Source organism: Poecilia reticulata, linkage group LG9 (genome assembly GCF_000633615.1).
Source record: "Poecilia reticulata strain Guanapo linkage group LG9, Guppy_female_1.0+MT, whole genome shotgun sequence".
Classification (NCBI taxonomy): Eukaryota; Metazoa; Chordata; class Actinopteri; order Cyprinodontiformes; family Poeciliidae; genus Poecilia; species Poecilia reticulata.
In genome coordinates, this window is record NC_024339.1 from 14,285,664 (window position 1) to 14,304,522 (window position 18,859).

General features: G+C 39.0%; 1 protein-coding gene across 5 annotated transcripts in view; it reads left to right on the forward strand.

Moving 5' to 3' along the window:
- slc20a2 (solute carrier family 20 member 2) overlaps window positions 1-18,859 on the forward strand; it is a 55,454-nt gene that overhangs the window by 22,836 nt on the left and 13,759 nt on the right. For 3 of the 5 annotated variants that reach the window (XM_008418085.2, XM_008418081.2, XM_008418082.2), the window contains exons 2-8: window positions 9,415-9,976; window positions 12,278-12,418; window positions 12,564-12,649; window positions 13,237-13,333; window positions 13,466-13,585; window positions 16,204-16,437; window positions 17,828-18,464. In XM_008418085.2, the coding sequence (XP_008416307.1) occupies window positions 9,688-9,976; window positions 12,278-12,418; window positions 12,564-12,649; window positions 13,237-13,333; window positions 13,466-13,585; window positions 16,204-16,437; window positions 17,828-18,464 (1,604 nt within the window). In that variant the 5' untranslated portion in view covers window positions 9,415-9,687. Of the gene's footprint in view, window positions 1-90; window positions 338-9,414; window positions 9,977-12,277; window positions 12,419-12,563; window positions 12,650-13,236; window positions 13,334-13,465; window positions 13,586-16,203; window positions 16,438-17,827; window positions 18,465-18,859 lie in introns of those variants that run through there. The other 2 variants (XM_008418083.2, XM_008418084.2) reach the window with 2 other exon arrangements.

The following is an 18,859-nucleotide window of genomic DNA, read 5'->3' on the forward strand; positions in this document are numbered from 1 at the left end:
ATTCCCCGGTGTGTTGAGTGCAGATACGCTCCTTTAAGAGGCAGTCTCAGCTCAGCTGGCTCCGCTGCACATTTGCCCCCACCCCCAAGCTTGTTAGCTGGTGCTCTCCTCCTCCACTTCTGTCCTGCAACACCACCTCAACCTGCTGATTTCCTCATGCTCCTTCTCACTGCTCCTCTTCTCTTGTCATCAGCTGCTCTCTTTTCCACGGATGTCTTAAATTCAGACTCAACCTGTCCTTTCCGTTCCCTCTCTCTGTTTCTCTGTCATTTTGTCTTGAAGGGTTCATTCGTCTTTGCCGCTTCTCCATCTTCTGTTTAGGTAAGGAAACACGAAGGTGAGTGGACTATATTTACTGCCTCTGACGCTTTGTTCATGCTTGCCGGTTTGTCCTCATTGTCCTTAATTATGAGTCTTTCTTTTTAACTTGGTACGCCATCTGTTAGCTGCAGCCACTCTGTGTCCTTGGAGGCATAGACAACAGTTTTTTAATGCTTCAGGTGCAACAATGCTGTCGTGAGTCATCATGTGACCCTGTGTGTGTGTGTGTGTGTATTCATTGTAGTTGTGCTGAAAGATGAGTCTGCTTGCTGAGAGCAGCGGGGTTGAATCAGCGTGTGGAAAGCGTAGCTGCGTGTCAATGCAGACTTCAGCTCGTGACACTGTTTTGCACCAGCTGTGGTGCAGTGGCATCCCAGGCAGATTAATGAGCATCATACAGCAGTGACAGCAAATGGTTCGGACAATAATCACACTAAGTAGTTTGCACACAAGGTTTTTTTTTGTTTTCTTTTTTAATGGCTGCCACACCAGACGCTGCAGGTCGGTTTACTCTGGACTGTTAACTTAAAGCTAAACTGATGTATGTATGATGGCAATATTGGAATAAAAGCAGAAGTAAAAATGTTTAGAGTGTTGAGCTCATGGGACAGAAACTGATTACAGCTGGAATGCAAATTGAGTTGTCTTCTTGTTTTACGGGGTACATGTGGTAACTCAGTTGACAAGACAAAATGTCCTTCAGGTGACACTTCAGGTAATTGTGAACTCTAATTAAATAGTTGGAGCCAGACTTCAAAACTTGAGCTGGATGAGAGTCACATTGTGGTATTAAAAGCAATACAATAACAAAATAAGCAGCATAGTGCTGCAGGGTTTTAAACTTCTCTCTGTTTTGCAGTTTTCTGTTTGTCTTGTTGCATTGCTCCCAATTTCAGATCTGCAGTTTCTACAGTTCTTGTAATTTTTTCTTGTTAATATTCTGATTTCTCTTTAGAAATTGTAAGTAAAACATGATGTAAAACAAAAAATCTTTACAGTCTTGTTACAAAATTAGCTATATTTGTTTGCAAAACGGCGGTCCTTTATACAATTTGAGATTTTTAGGTGACTTCAACCTCTGTCCTTCATAGAATATACTAGAATTTGAAATGTTGGCTAACATCTTGGTGAACTAACCATAGACATATCTCAGTGTGCCACAAATTACTTTTACTTACTTACATCTCTTGAGACTTTTTTTGCTCAATAACAACTTCAGCAATGAAGAGTGTCATTCGCAGAAATCTGCAGTGAGTGGTGTATAGTGTGTTTATAGTCGGTGGTCAGAGCCAAATCGAACTGAAAACAACAATTTCTTTCCTCAGACGATTTCTCAGTCGCCTACTAAATGTTGAGATACTAGATGTTCTTGTAGCATTTCAAGATACTCTTAAGTTAAACAAGTTAAATAAAAATAATGGTAAACATGAAGTCCACATATTGGATTTTTATTGCTTTGTGTTAGTTTGGTCTTGTTTTAATTTTCTCCCCAGCTTTTTTCAGTGCTGCCATGCCAGATTGTTGAGATAAGTTGTCTTGTGTCAAATCTGAAACATTTGGGAAATGTTGGTCTAAGTGAGCAAACAAAATTTCTTTCAACACAGACAAGTTGAGTCTATTCCAGCTGGAAGTTGCAAAACAAATGGGATTTGCCAGTTGTTGCAGTTCTCATTGCAGTAGCATTAAGCTAATAACTAGGCCTGTCGCGATAAACGATAAATCAATTAATCGCACAATAAATTAAACCTATCGACCTCATTATCGGCTTTATCGTCTCTTCCTGCCTTTTTTTTCTTTCTATTGATGACACTGAATGAAAAAAGGCTCAGCTGCGGTGTTCTCCACAGACCCTCCCTTCCTCATTCCCTTAGTGTAATGCTTTACTAGAATCTACCTGTGATGCATGTGGCTAGAGTCAGCGTAAAGTCCTGACTGAATGAAAATCATTTTTATGTCACGTTAACGAAGAACAGCTGAAAACTTACCGGATTTATCAACTGCGGTAGCAATTTGGCTCCAACTCCTCCCCTTGTCATTTCTATATTATTTGCACGAAATGTTGAATAAATATTAATGTTGTTTCCACATATCATCTAAAATGTCCGCTGGACTTCGTGTTGCGCCGTGTCAGGTGTTTGGGATTTCCCTCGTAATTTTCCCTCAGAAAGCATGGAGGAGAATACGCGCTTTCTGATTGGCTACCTGTCGCATTAAGCTCCCAGTCGGGGGAAACCCCTGATTTAGATCGGAGCGGCCCCGACGACCTACCGTAACACACCATACATTGCAGGATGATCGGTTACGAAATTACTAGCGAGAATCTTGGATAAGCCAACGATCTAAGATTATCTTAAGGGGAAAATAGGGGCAAAAAATCGTGTAGTGTGAACTACTACATTAGGTTGTCTGATGTGCCCATCTTCTCTATTTAAATCTAGTGATTACTGAAGGGCAATATAGTATACAGACTTCATAATCTGCACTCTTTTGGTTGAATGCAGTATTTATTTCCACTTTGGCTTTATGTTGTTTAGTTTTTATTCAAGTACGCTTTTTGTTAATGGAGACTGAGAATCCATTTTATTTTTGTTTTTGGTTGTTTTGTTTATTTAGTTCATCAGTTCCAGTGTTATGTGTTCTTTTGAAAATAAAGTGTACCTATCTATGGCAGGAAATCGCGTGCATTATTAGTCATTTCCATTAAATCAGTGTCAAAAGGTCTAGAAACAATATTATCGTTTATTGCAATAATTTTTTAGACAATCGTCCAGCAAAATTTGTTATCGTGACAGGCCTACTAATAACTCTGTGTTCCTGTCCATTCTATGCAATTAGAGGAAACATACTAACAAATACCATTATACAAAATTGCATCACTCTTGGTGAGTTTCAACAACTGAGCGAGTAAAAATATATATAATACAAAGTATAGTCATTAAGGGCTGGTAAGAAAATATCTTAACATGTTGATATATGTTGGGGAACAGCTGAGACTCACTCACTGGTACAACTACAACCATGAGGGCCACTGTGTAAGTTTGGAGGCCATGTTTGAAGAAAAGGACAAGCTACTGGCTCGTTATTGTAATGAGCAGCACAGGGTCGTTTGTCAGGGTAAGAAATGCTATTTTGAAGAACCTTTTGATAATTCCTGCTCAATGAATTTTTTTTGCATAAAAAGTCATATCACAAAGACACAGTTTTATCTGGTTTACTTAATGTTTGATATCCTTAATTATATATATATATATAGCACCAATGCACATACAAATGCCATCTAGAGGCAATTTGTAAAGAGTAATTTAAGATCAGTCTTGCATACATTCCAGTTGATCTTAGTTATCAACTGGAATGTTGATAACATTCCAGTTAATAAACTTTAACAGTTTATTAAAGTTCAGTTTATAAACTGAACTTTAATAAACTGAATAAAGTTCAGTTTATTATTCAAATTAGTTTTAAAACCCAGCAGATTACATCAAGCTGTTGACTTTTACCATTCACTTTTAGACGAGCAAGTAGCGACAGACACCGAGACTGTTGGTGTAAAAGAACTGAAGGAAAAAGATGCAACAGCGAAAAGATCAGTAGATTTTTGTTACTGACAAAGACAATGTCTTGAATTAAAAATAACAACTTGACTTCACTGTTGTCTGAATATTCTGACACATTTCCCCTGTGAGGCTTGTCTGTGACTCTGAGGCTTGTCTGAAGCCAGAGATGCTCCTAAACATTCGTCTTTGACCTCTACTCCATTCTCAATTGTCACCAGCAGACATACAGTCCCCAATTTAGTCCTGTTTGCCCGTGTTGTGGATGTGCCTGCGTCACAGCTCTCATTATGTGAACTGCTTGCCACCTGACACTCGCAGAAAGAAACTGGGTCTGCCAGAAATAAGTTGACGAGCAGGGCACTTCATACAATGTGTCACTCAGGTTTTTTATTAGAGGAGCTTTTAAATCTAAATTTTCCTAAATCTCTGATGTGCTAATTGTGGCGAAACAATTTGTGGTGGGTGTTATTAGAGGACAGATTGACATTGCAGCAAAGTAAACCCTAAGGGTGGACCACAATGAGTTACTGGCAAGTTTCTAAAAGCAGTGTTGTCTAGCATTGCCACAAAATTGGGTCAAAAATGACTAAACACAGAGAAAATACAGTTAAAATGACCAATAAAGTATCTGTTTATTTAAAAGTATCTAAATAAATACTGTTCATTTGTCAACAGTCCAAGGACACTGAATTTGATTGCACTTGATTCCTTAATCCCTAAATTATATTTGGATTAACTGATCCAGTTAAGTAATGCCTGTTGGAAAGATGTCTTGTGTAAATTTGGTGATAAATTTTTAGGTAATTGGCAGTGTTGCTAATTAAAAAAATGTTTTAATTAAGTGCATGAGCTGATAACTTGGTTCCACATTTAGCTAGATATTGCTAATTTTAGCTCATTATGGCTGTGGAAGAAGCCAGTGTTCCCTGTGACCTCCAGGATGCTCATTTGATTGAAGAGCTGAAACATTTTCTCTTATGAACCAAATAGCACGCGCTTCCAATTCCAATTTGTATTCAAAATATCACCTTCCTATTCAGGTTATTTTTTTTCTCCACTAGCAAGGAAAAAAAAAGACTCATTTATAGCACTCTTACTCGAAATGCAGAAAATTGTTGCCATGACTGATAATGAATCTACATTTTTTGATTTTCTTTTTTGCAGATTGTATCACAAAACCGATTTTTAAAAATAACCCCATTCTGGCTTATTCTGTACTTTTTTTTTTTTACCAAATTGTTTCACAATGACAGTGATGAGGACTGCAGGGGCATCTTGCCAGATTGTCCTGTTTTCTTTAGCTAATTTCATTAGCTCAGCTGTAGATGTTGGGTTGCGGTCTCCTCTGACTTAAGAGATTTTAAGACATAATTTTTTTGGGTTACTTAATGTCTGATCTCATTAGTGCTATTGCAGAATCTGAATAGCTATTATGTGCTTCAAGCTGTGCTTCACAATCAGACTGTTTTGTTTAGGGATAGTTCACTTTTACACGCAGATTCAGAAAACTATCAATCCCAGACGGCTATTCAACTGCAGTTAGAACTGTTCGTTATGATGACTAAATACTATGTTATGGTTAAAAAGAGAATCAGACAACGATCCAACAATTATTTCAATTTTGGCATAGCTGCACTTTAATTTTTGATAGCATTTTCTTCATGTCTTTTATGTCTGAAAAGTATCTGGTCCCTTCTTTTTAGAAATTAGTTGGGTAGATGCACTATTCATCACATTTTATCTTCTAATTATTATTTATGATTTTTTTTTTTTCTTGGAAATGTTGCCTTTTCCCAGTTTTTTTTATTTTTATTTTTTTATAGAGGCTAGATAAAATCTAAAAAAAAGCGAGGGGAGCTAAAATACCTTAGCCACAGTGTTACTTGGCATGCTGTTGGCTGGCATCCTCAAAGTAGCCAATGCAGGAGTGCCATTAATTTTCCTTGGTGCTGATTGGCTGTGCCCCCAATAAGCCCAGAAATAAGAAAGACCATGGATGTTTTATTCTCTGGTGCTGCCAAGACGGCTTCCACTGTGCTTATTAATATATATTAAGGGACATTAAAATAGATTCTAAAAGTGATTATAACTACCTATCTCAAGTATTTGCAGATTTTTGCTATTCGGAGGCGGTTGTGGTCCCTATTATAGCAAAATAAGTATTGACTGGGGAAAAAAAATGAATTGGATCGCAGCGATCATGGGGAGTTAAAAATTTCACTGACGAGTAATTTTTATGTTTACAGCTGGTAGTGCTAGAGTACAGACTGGTCTTCATGGTGTCCAGAAGGTGTCGGGTGCAGCTGTCATATTGAGTTATACCGTTAAAATAAATGGGGTTATAAGTGGGCCACTTCCTCTTTCTCATTTCTTCCAGCGTATTTTTGACATACAGTTAGCGGGAGCTCTGTCTGTCTGCTCCTTCTGTTTGAATTTGGAGTGTGTGGATGTCCTCTGTGGAGAGTCACGCTCTCCTCTGGCCTCTGTGGTCTAGTTCTCCTGGGGCAGCTCCGCTCGCTGGATAAAACATTTACACACCATATCATCAGTCCTTCCAAACCTTTAAAATTCACTCCAAAGCAAATTGTTTATCAACCAACAAACAGACGTGTTAAAGAAGTCCATACATGTTTAAAAACTGAACAGTTTCAATAACAAAACTATGAAATGAATTTCGTAGGTAACACCTTTTGAAGGTCTTTAGTTTGCTAAAGGGAATCATTTTGTTTCAGTGCTTTCATTTGACAGAAAACACTGAAAGAATTAAGCAAATTAACAGCTCTAGATGTGATGAAATCCTAGCTGGGAGAATTTTGCTGAATCTGAAACCTACAGACTGGACCTTAAATTACATAGTTTCCACTCTTCTCCCAGGTTTTGAGAGCTTGAGTTCTTAAATGAAATGGAAAACAGTAATTTTTTTCTTAACTCAGATTCTGGGTACATCTGTCTTAGTTGCAGTCCATATTGTATAAAAAGGCATCAAGCTCTTGAATAGACTGTGCCTGTTAACCCTGTTGTTTCATTACCCCTTTTTTACTACATTTTGTCCTTCCACACAACTTCTTTAGCGATAACCTTTGTGGCTTGCCATCCTTTTGGAGGCCATCAATGACCATCTCCTGGACAGCTCTAAAGTCAGCAGTTGTTCTTATGATTGTGTAGAATAATATATTAAATTTATGCATTAAAAATCTTATGTAATACGATTTTCTTAAAAACTGAATGTGCTGGTGTTATTGTTGACCTTTAAGCTATAATCAATCAAAATGAGCAGAAGTAAACGCTCAAATGACTGAAATAAACTTTTGACATTGATACTGTGATGTTGATGAATTTTTAATAGATTGTGAAGCTCTAACGCAGCTTAGAAACTTGAAAAATCCTGTGTATAGATTTTACTTGAGGCTCATGCCAGTTTAAGAACAATAGGTTATCTTTACACTTTTTACCTCTCTTATATCTAACATGACTTGACTTTTATAATAAATGTGCAGACACTTGAGCCTCGCCTGTATCATGATCCTAATTTTGTGGGGAGCTCCGTTGCAGATGTGATTTAGAGACACTTTCTGTGTCTGTTGTGGTTCAACAAAGGATAAAGGAGAGCTGTGAATGACCTCAACTGTTCCAGATGGAGAACTCTGTCGGGAGGAGGGAGCCATGACTGGCTGGGGGTTATTTAGAAATGAGGGGCCTGCCCCCCATGCGACAAGGAGCACGCAGTCGCTCCATGCCGAGAGAATGTACTAATTCAGCCTTCAAGCTGGCTACATTTGATGCCTCGCGTTAACAACAGATTTAAACCTTAGAGGGACATGTGATGTCATTAACTCCTTTGCAGCGACTCTAACTAGGTTGCGGAGAAGTGATTTGTGACGGTGGGTTCTCGGGGACAAGAAGCTCCGGTGTTGGTTGGCCATGTGTACTTAAAACATGTTGATTTTGTTATGATGTAAACAGCCCGCATGGGAACATCTTTGCAAGTTGTTTCCAGCAGATCTAATGTTATCAGCTGGGAGATGAACTCATCTAGAACATTGCTGAAACCCGCTTAACTTGGTGCCAAAAGAAAAACCCTGAAGAAACTTTTATTTTCTTATGATATCCAATAAAAGACACGGATTACAAATTTTCATCATCATAGAAGCTGACTTGGAGGAAATTTTAATAATTAGACTTTCCAAATCTTATCTAAGGATAGTGTATGTATAAATATACACTATATTTAAAATATAGTGTAAATATACACTATATTTATACACTACGTTAGCTTTTTAAGTCAGACCTCAGCATATTCGGGAGGCGTTCTTTCCACCTAGAGAGTACAAGAATCCAAAGCAATTTGGTGATATTCCCTCTGCCACATATTCTGGCCCATAAAAAAGGCATTTCTTTTGTGAGAACATAAAATCATCCCTGTTGCTCCTGCTGCATTGCAGTCTTAAATTAATGCAGCATTTTTTTTTTTGCTCACTTTTTAACTGCAGCAAAGCCTTCGATTCTGTTTGAACTTGTGCTCCGAAACTGCTTTCTAAAACTGTTGTATAACTTTGTCATTCTGCGAGCTCTGCTGCAGCAGTGCTGAGGGTGAAGGAGAGAATGATGGGAGGAGAGTCTGAGACACACAAACATCCTCGTCTGTCAGCGAGTGTGACAGCCGAAGTACTAACGTTTCTGCTACTTTTTCAAAGAGATCCGTTTGATCAAACTGCTTGTAGACATTTAGATTTCATACTTGAATCTATTTGCTACATTTATTCTCCTCTGTTTATAGTTTATTGGGGCATCCATATGATATAACTCAATAATTCACAAATTTTATCTTATTTTCTTTTTCCAAGTCTTATAGAGATCACCTATCATCCATCCATCACCAAACTATTACCTGTCTATCTCTACATCTGTTGGTCCATCTATGGTTGATCTATCCATCGGCCCATCCGCCTCTAGCCATTTGTCTTTTCCTTTGGCTTTCCATCCACCTATTATCCATTTGTCCCTTATTTTATCTCCATTCGTCAGTTTGTCTATTGGACTGCCAGTCAAATGGACACACCAACCCATCCACCTTTTGGCTTGTTCATCGCCTGTTGATTTGTCCGTTTGTCCACTCACCGATCCACTCATCCATTATCCAAAGTGTATAATTTTGTTGTCAGATTACTTATGAACTGTGTGTCTGTTGTTGGGAGCGTTGCTCTTCTCTCTGTCTGTGGACACTAAGGTCTTTTCATTGTCAGTGCTGACAGCCACAACCCTGAACGGTCTGGACTGATTTATCTGGAGTGTGCTGTATAATTTCCTGTTGCACCAATCAAGATGTTTCCCTGCTGGAGAGCTCTCCCTGTCTTATCGAAGCCAATTTTCCCTGCGTTTGGCTTCTGTCTGCTCTTGCTTCCTTCTCGCTCTCTGTGCCCCCACTCCTCTGTTTTAGTTTTACCGAGCAAGTCACATGGAGGTGTTGTCAGACAGTAGCTGAGTAATCGTGGCTTATGACGCTAATCTGTTTCTATGTCTCCTCTCTTGTCTCTGGCAGGTGAAAGAGCAAGCACACAGGCTACCTCACACTAAGCTATGGAATGCTTCCTGCTCCCAGCATCACTAGTCTCCAATATTTGGACTGAGCTCCAAACGCTTAGTTAGCAGCTGTGCTTCTCCCCTTGAACTCTTTCCAAACCAGGGGACGAAGAAAAGGAGTGGACTTACCAAGTCCTCCGCTGAAGACGAAACGCACCTTTTTCCTTTTAGAATAATTTACCTGCATTTTTTTTTTCTGCTTGGATTTGTGCTCTGATAAAATCATATCAAGATGGATATGGAACCGTATTTGTGGATGGTGATTGTTGGCTTCATCATCGCCTTCATTTTGGCCTTCTCCGTCGGGGCCAACGATGTGGCTAACTCATTCGGCACGGCAGTGGGCTCCGGCGTGGTCACTCTGAAGCAGGCCTGCATCCTGGCGTCCATCTTTGAGACGCTGGGCTCGATGCTGCTTGGGGCCAAAGTGGGAGAGACCATTCGAAAGGGCATCATAGACGTCAGCCTCTATAACGACACAGTGCCCATCCTAATGGCGGGTGAGGTCAGCGCCATGGTCGGTAAGTACATCTTTTTATTAGATTTTTTTATTGCTTTAGTTTATTTGAAATGTATATAGACAGTGTTGCGTCAAACCAGACATGAAATTCTTGCACGCTTTTAGGATATGTGGGTGTTTTGATGCAGGAGGGACTGATGTGTTCATAAAAAAGAACCAAATATTCAGGAAATGTTTGCAAACTTCTGAATAAGGAAAAAAAAATCTGCTAAACATTCTGCTTCTGATTATTCTAGCATTTAGCAAATAATTTGATGATCCTAACTCGCCTCAAACAGGAAAGGTTTTACTGTAAATGCACTTTTTGGACCAGAACAGTCTTAAAATGTATTTTGCATAAGCTTCTTCAAATATTAATCTTGCAAAACCACACATTTATCTCAAAATATTATATGAACCATTTTTCTCTGACGTAAGATGAAGCAAAATCAGCTTATAGCACCGTGTCATAAGGAGATTCAAAGAAATCAATATAAATCTGCCGTAAAATAACTTTAAAAAACATACATGCCTATTAAAACAGGATATTTAATTTAGAAAATTGAGATTTTAAAAATAAAGACTGATATGCAGGGGATTCCCACATTACTTAAAAAAACTAAACACATGGAAAACAGACCAGGTAGACTGGTCTGTTGCTCATTTTGGGAAACATTGAGCATTTTTAGGAAATGCTTTCTCCTGCACTGTTTAGACACATTTAGAAAAACTTTAAACTTCTTAAATTGATGAGACGATACAAGGAAACGTCCACCTTGTTTAACTGGTTTTGATGCTTGACTGGAGGTCACAGAGGCGGTACTGTAAAATGTTTACATCTTTAGCCTCTGTAATATTTGACGGGGAATGCGTAAGGCTCTATCTTATTCTATTTTTTTTATCAATAATAAAAATTAAAATAATTTCAGGTGAATTTTATTTTGTTCATGTTGGCATAATCTCCGTACCTTTTACACTACATGTTAGTGCATCAAAAACTGTTTATTAGTTGTTTTAGGTCTAGAACATACGTTGTATGTTAATGTCTAAAAAGTTTATATTCAGTTAAAAAATAGTTTATTCATCCTAAACAGAAATATTGTTGTAACTCATATATTCAAGTATCTTCAAAGAGTTATTGTGAATGGTGATACTGTGGACATCTCTGGTAGCAGCCTGCCTATCAACGAATTTGGCCATATGTTTCTTGCCTGTTGTGATCGATGCAAGAGATGGCTCAACTTTCTCCTCCTCTCTCTCCTCTCTTGTCGCACTCTGCATTCATAAAGCGATGGTTTCAACTCCACTGAGATCTGGAGGTCATAGTTCAGGTATTATTTGAGCTTTAGGGATGCTAAGCATCTAATCAGATGCTCCTGGTTGTAAAGAAAATGCATTGTTGCCACGGTTACGAAGCGCAGGCGTCAGAAAAAGTAAAGAAGAGCAAAAATCCTTCCTGCTATACACCATTCAAAACTGGAAATACTATTTGTCTAAAAAAGCTATAGCTCAACCAAAAAGAGATGATTAAAAAAATTCTACAAAAAGAGCAAATAAGATTTTTATCAACTCCTGCATGCTGCCACCATGAGTTTCATCTAGATCAGTGGTTCTTAACCTGGGTTCGATCGAACCCCAGGGGTTCGGTGAGTCGGTCTCAGGGGTTCGGCGGAGCCTCTGCCGCGGAGGTAAAGACACACTTGTGTAAAGTCGTGATGACGCSCCGCTTTGCCATCACTTGCTGCAGAGGATCACGTTACATTCCTTGACCAATCAGTGCTGCGGAGGAGCACTGATTGAAGGAGTTCCACTCAGCATGGATTTGAACTTGTGTCTTTAATTACTTCAGCAAAGCTCACAGTTTTTACCAAATTCTGTAGCTTTCGGTGAACTTCTAAATCTGCTCCTTAGTCGCATCTTTTTGGGTTTGGTGCTGCCTCTAGTGGCGTTGGGGTGGTAACACAATTAATATAATTACATTACTAAATCAGAATACCGCAAAGTCTTTATTATTTATTATTCATTTTTCAGTCTCTTAAGAATATAGAGCTAATTAAATGATCTAACCAAAACCTTAAAGTGGTTCCAGCTCAACTTTGCTGAAAACACTATATTTTGAAGAACTGTTCTCAGAGTCTCTACCTTTTAAGAAGACTTGGTGATCTTGGGGTGACCCAACTAGACTAGTTGTCTTGAATTTGGGGGGGGGAATTTAATTTATCACTACAGAAGGGTTCAGTGAATGCGCATATGAAACTGGTGGGTTTGGTACCTCAAAAAAGGTTAAGAACCACTGATATAGATGTTTCTGTTTGGGTCACAGGGTCAGCTGTCTGGCAGCTCATCGCCTCCTTCCTCAAACTGCCCATCTCCGGGACTCACTGCATCGTTGGAGCGACCATCGGCTTCTCCATGGTGGCCATCGGCACAAAGGGTGTGCAGTGGATGAAGCTGGTCCAAATCGGTAAGGATGTCTGGAGAAAAATCTGTGCATTGTGTTGCTGTTATACAGAAATTCATTAAAGTAGAAAAAAATGGAGCAAAAACATTTGAACTGAGATTTTCTGTGTGTCTTGTTAATTCCTAATGAGCTTTTCTTTCTCCTCCAGTGGCTTCTTGGTTCATCTCACCTTTGCTCTCTGGACTCATGTCTGGACTCCTCTTCATGCTCATCAGGCACTTCATCCTCAATAAGGTGGATTTTTGTTTCACAAATAGTTTCATTCCCATACTAACTAAGCCCAGACTATCAAAGTCTAGGTGGGGGACAGCTGTCATTGTTTTTTTGGATTTCTGGAAGTGATTTTGTCACAGTTACATAAAGGTATGACTGTCTCCTCAGGTGGCGTGAGTTTAAACATTACAAGTCAAACTCTGGCTCACGTGTAGACATAACTTGTCCAGAGAACTTCAGCACTGATAAAAACCCATTTTGATTTGGCAACACATGCAAATCTGATGTTATGCAACAGGCCGATAGCAGGCTCACCAGGAGGATAAAAACGGTTGCAGATCATTTTAAGGTCACCACTGCAAACGTGTATAAGAACGAAGCTCATGACAGTTTATGAAGTAAACTAGTGTCACTGCTTAAATTTCTGTCTAAATAGTTTTGCTTCCACTTGATCACACTTGGGTTTTTCCTTGTTGTTGAATTGAAATCCCAGGTCATTCACTCACTATTTTAGATGGAACGATGCTTAATGATTTTAAAAACATAACTGAAGTAAAGCTACAATACTGGAATAATGATTTAAAACTTAATCTCTGCTTTGTTTTAAGGATGATTCTGTCCCAAACGGTCTGCGTGCGCTGCCTGTCTTCTATGCCTCCACTATCGGGATTAACACTTTTTCTATCATGTACACTGGAGCCCCAGGTAAGTACTGGACAATAGTTATTCTTACCTGATATAATGTTTTATGTATCATGACAAAGAACAGAAAAATAGTTGGTGACTGTACTTGCAAGATAAGGAAATATTTTCTCCGTGCTGCTTTGTGATGCGCAGTGCTTGGATTAGAGATGCTACCAGTTTGGGCCATCTTCCTCATCACATTAGCCGGGTCGCTGGTCTGTGCAGCTTTGGTCTGGATATTCGTCTGTCCTTGGATGAGAAGAAAAATAGCAAGTGAGTATCTGCATGTTTTTGTGTGCGTGGTTCCAGCCATTTTTCAGCATCGGATCAACATCCTGAGAGGTCTCAGTCTTTTCTAGTGAAGTTCTGATGCTAAATAACAGAGTTGAGCTGCTGTGGGTTTTGTTGTTTGTTGGTTAGAGTCATTAAAACCACCAAAGTACCCTGTGCTCTTATTATGTTTGCGTTTTATTTCCCCTCAGGAGTAGGTATTCTTTGTATGTAGCTACTATGCCAGATGAAAATGGTTAGGATCAATGCCTGCAGTGTAGAAAGCTTTTTAGATCAAAGCCAGCAATTGCTTTTCCTAATGGGAGAAGCAGCCCACAGCATGGAAGACGATTATAAAACTCATGACACAGAAAACCAAAATGGTGGAAAGACCGTCTGGAATAGAGGAGGGAAGCCTGTCTGTTTAGGTTGGCTTGGTGTTGAATACATTAGAACTACCTGGTTAGATTAACACGCCAGGCCCTTTTCATGCAATCACTAACTTCCTTTGTTGAAAGAATGGAACTTAAAGACTCAACTTTACTCATAAAACATTATTGTTCAAATTAAATTTAGTTCTCTCCGTCCTTTAACTCCGCCACAGTTTTAAGTCTGAGTTGACCTGTTGGCTAGAATATCATGACCTCTAAATGCCTTTCAGGATTATGCACCGTAGTGTGGTCTTAAGCTGGTTATTTCTATAAAATGAAACGATTTAAAAAGTGTTTGTGTACTTACAGTACAGGAGCACGTCATCAGGAGTACCAGCACTGGGATTAGTTTGGATCAGCAGCAGGATTTTTCTAAGTCATGAAGGGTGCCAATGCAAAAGCAGAGTTGTACTGTTGTTACGGTTCATTTTTATATTTCTTTGGAGCAAGTTATAAATATTAATGTGTTTTCTCTCTTAACAATTGCAAAATGTTCTACTGTGCCACTTCAAAAAGCAGAACCAAAAGAAAACAAAGCGCTCTGCTTTTTGGGAACTTATTAAATGATGGGGAGGTTGGAGAGAAAACTCTTAGTTACACTATTCCTCGCCTACACCGTTACCAACAGAATGTAAATTTCTCTAGCACAGAGAAACATTGCCTAAAGTCAAAATCCAGCTACTTGCATCATTCCAGTATCACATTTGACCCGGTGAAATATTCAGAAATGTATTGGTTGACACTTTTTTTTTTTTTTTTTTTTTTTTTTTAGAATTTATTCATTTCATTTAAAACAAAACAGATGCTATACATACAAAAAAGAATATACAAAACACAAATAAAATGAAAGGTAGCAGAAGAAGAATAAAATTCTTATTAATATCTGCCCCTTTTTTCCAAAATAAACAAATTCAAACAATGATAATTTTCAATTAATAGAACATAACAAAAGAAAAAAAGAAAACATCAACTCCTTCTTGTACAACAATTGTTATGATTGCACATTATACAATTGTATATGTCTTCAACAACTTAACTTTTATCATTCTCTTAAATATATCTTTCGAGCCAGCATTTTTATAATCACTTTCCAGATTATTCCACAATCTTATACCTTGTACTGATGTACATCGGTCCTTCAAATTTGTTCGAATCTTGGGCTTTACAAACATTTCTATACCCTTAAGATTGTAATTACTTACTCTCTTAACACTTCTTTTATGCCCACATTTTCTCAACTACACATACAATCTATCCATCAAAATGTAGGAACTTTTGTGTCTGTTTTCAATTAAAATTCTTACAATCATTGTACTACGCAGGGATTTCTGTACAATACCTACAGGTCAGAGAAAATGCACATACAGCTTACCATACACTTCCACTGTAACACTCCTCCCAAACCTCTGTCAAAACAGCAGGTCAACAGGGCATTAAACCCGTAATATCTCCTTCAAAAATCATTAACAAAAGGCATTTTGGCCACTTGTGTGTCAAGAATTTCTTTGAGTTTTAGTATAGATTCTTGTCTTTTTCTGTTTGCCTCAAAGGAAAAGTGTGTGCTGTGGCTTTCCCCTCTGACGCTTACCTGGGAAAAGTGGAAATCACCGTAGTAACTAGCAACTCAGCAATTTATTGGTGTCTGGATCTTGGATTTAATTAAGATTACCCCAAATTAAATGGTATCTAATTAAAATGTAAGTAAAATTAAGTTAGATGATATATAGAATTCAACATTTCCAGGTAAAACAAAAGCTTTTAACTTAAACTCTCAGAATAAAAATCACAGACATTCTTTCAAATAAAAGTTAAGCTGTAAGGCTTCGGTTATTACAGGAGGAGCATTTCAAAGTCCCAACGGGCTTGAAAGAACAAGGCTGATTCATGATCAGTTTTTGGTACAATTTCACAATCATTTGAAGGTTTTCTAGTTACTGTGTTTGCCTTGTCTCATAAATCCACCTGTTTAAATGTATAAGCTGCTAATTATCCAGTTGTCTACGCTCTTTAGTTTCTTAGTTGTCTCATTCTTAATTACAGACACTAAAACCTTTGTTTCCGACCCTATGTGGTAACTCAAACAGGGATGTGAACAATCACCTATTGCACCTCATTTCTTCATTGTAAACATTGCATTATTTGCAAATATTTTGTCTGCGTGACTTCTAATTATCTCTGGATTTTCCTCAGGTCGCCTAAAGAAGGAGCAGGCTCTGTCCAGGATATCTGATGAAAGTCTGGACAAAATCCCTGAAGAAGAAGAAGAGAGCCCCGTCTTCAAGGAGCTGCCTGGGGCAAAAGGCACAGACGAGGCCGTGGTGCCGCTCACAGGGGGCAGCAGTGACAGGAGCACTCGGGACTCCAGCGGAGAGCTCTCCAACATGGCCAATGGAGGCACCGTCCTGCCCAACGGCAGGGTGTACGGTAAGAACGTGTCCCTGTAGAAAACACTTTCTGAGATGCCTGGTCTTCTGTGTGTTTTATGGGGATGTAATGTGGCAGACAAAGAAACACATAAGAATAACTATGTTTATTCTTACTGTAGTGACCAATTGTGTTGCATGGATATGTATTTGGCCTCTCTTACTTGAATACCCCTAAATAAAATAAAATGTAGCCAGTTGCCTTCAGAAGTTGCCTACATTGTAAAGAGTCCAAATGTGTATAATTTAACCTTAGTAAAAAACCAGCTGTTCTGCAAAGGCCCCAGAGTGTTGTTAGAGAACATGTGTGAACAACCAGCGGCAGATTAGACAGGTTTGGTTCTAGAACAAAATCCAGATCTTCCTGCTGGAAACCTACCAAGACATGACTGTCCACAGGTCAGCAAGGAGAGGATTAAGCCAAGAAATAATGAAGAAGTCTACAGTTCTTGTGGAAGACTCTGTTCACTGGAGAAGTTAAATTAAGTTTATTTGTACAGCATGTTCCACCATCAAGGCAGTTCCAAGTGCTTTACACCATAAAATCATTGATAACACTTTATTTGAAGGGGTGTGGATAAGACTGGCATGACACTGTCATAAACATGACACCTGTCATGAACATAAAGAAGTCTTTATGAATGTTTGACAGTGTTCATGAAGTGTCATTTGGTAAATAATGACACTTTTACTGCGAAGTTGCTCTAAAAGTTTCATTAAAAGTCCATTAAAAGTGCCAACTTTGCATGATTTTGTAAATTATGATAATTTAATGCAAAGTTGGCATTTTTAATGGACTTTCAATRCAACTTTYAGAGCAACTTTGCATTAAAAGTGTCATTATTTACCGAATGACACTTCATGAACACTGTCATAAACATTCATAAAGACTCCTTTATGTTCATGACAGGTGTTAAGTCATCTTTATGCCAGTGTCATGTCAGTCTTATCCACACCCCTTCAAAGAAAGTGCTACCAAAACATGATACAGTAACCAATTATGAAACGGCAATAAACATTACGTTTTGTCAAATGTCATCATCAGAATCATCAAGCAAATATACATCAAATATGTTGACCAATGTGCCAGTTATTATAAATCAAGTGCGACTCTGAGGGTTTCTTATTCTTGATTTAAATGAACTGTTTCAGTGATTTGAAGTGGAATAGAACTTAAATGTGCAGCCAGAGAGATGATGGACATATTTAGATTAAAGCATATTTATGTAAGAGTGGTCGGTCCAGTTAATGCCCTTGGCCTGAATCCAATTTTATAGTATGTGTCTCAAACCATTAAGATTTCAAACTGAATAGGCAAAACTAAAATAAAACTGACTGCTGAAAGGGCTTTGCATGTTCACCCTAATGCCCTGCTTGTTTCCACCTTTAAGGTCGAACCCACTCCATGACCAACGGCTGCCTCAAGTCGCCCATAGCTAACGGCAGCTTCACCTTCGACGGCCACATGCGTAGCGACGGCCAGGTTTACCACACGGTCCACAAGGACTCCGGCCTCTACAAAGACTTGCTCCACAAAATCCACCTGGGCCGCATGGACGATGGCGACCGGTCCGGCACGCAACAGCCTGACAACAATTACCGTCTGCTTCGCCGCAACAACAGCTACACCTGCTACACAGCTGCGATATGCGGCATGCCCGTCCAGCCTGTCAGGCGCTCCGAGTCCCGCGACGACAGCGAGAAGCTGGTGGGAGAGGGCGGCGGCGGCGGCAGGAGCAACAGCGTGTCCTACTCCAAAAAGCGGATACGTTACGACAGCTACTCGTCGTACTGCAACGCCGTGGCCGAGGCTGAGATCGAAGCAGAGGAGGGGGGAGTGGAGCTGAAGCTGGCCACGGAGCTGGAGGGGGTGGGGGAAGAAGGAGCTCCAGCGCCGGTGCCTCTTGATGACTTGGTAGAGGAAGAGCATGAGGAGAAGGACAAGTCCGAGGTGTTTCTGCTTTTCCACTTCCTGCAGATCCTGACCGCCTGCTTTGGCTCTTTCGCCCATGGAGGCAATGATGTCAGGTGAGAAGAGTTTGATGGTAACTAATAATATTTACTCAGTTACACTTACTTGAGAAACCTTTTTGGGGAAAAAAATTAATCTTTTAGGAGTACTTTTACTTCCACAGAGGAAAAATTTATTCTATAGAGAATCACAATTTCTAGCCCTGGGATCCTGAATCGTTTCAAAGTGTTCAAAAGCCAATTTTAAATCGAATGAAGAACAAACATGTTTTCACCAAAAGCTCACCAGATATGAGCACACACCTGCATGTTTCATTAGTTTCACACTGAAAGAAATTGATTTGGAAAAATAGTTATTTTGCATGTTTTCATTTTGTAATTGTTATTTATATGAATTTTCATTTTGATGTTTAAAATGTCAACATTTCCACATAACTTTATAATTTGGTCTG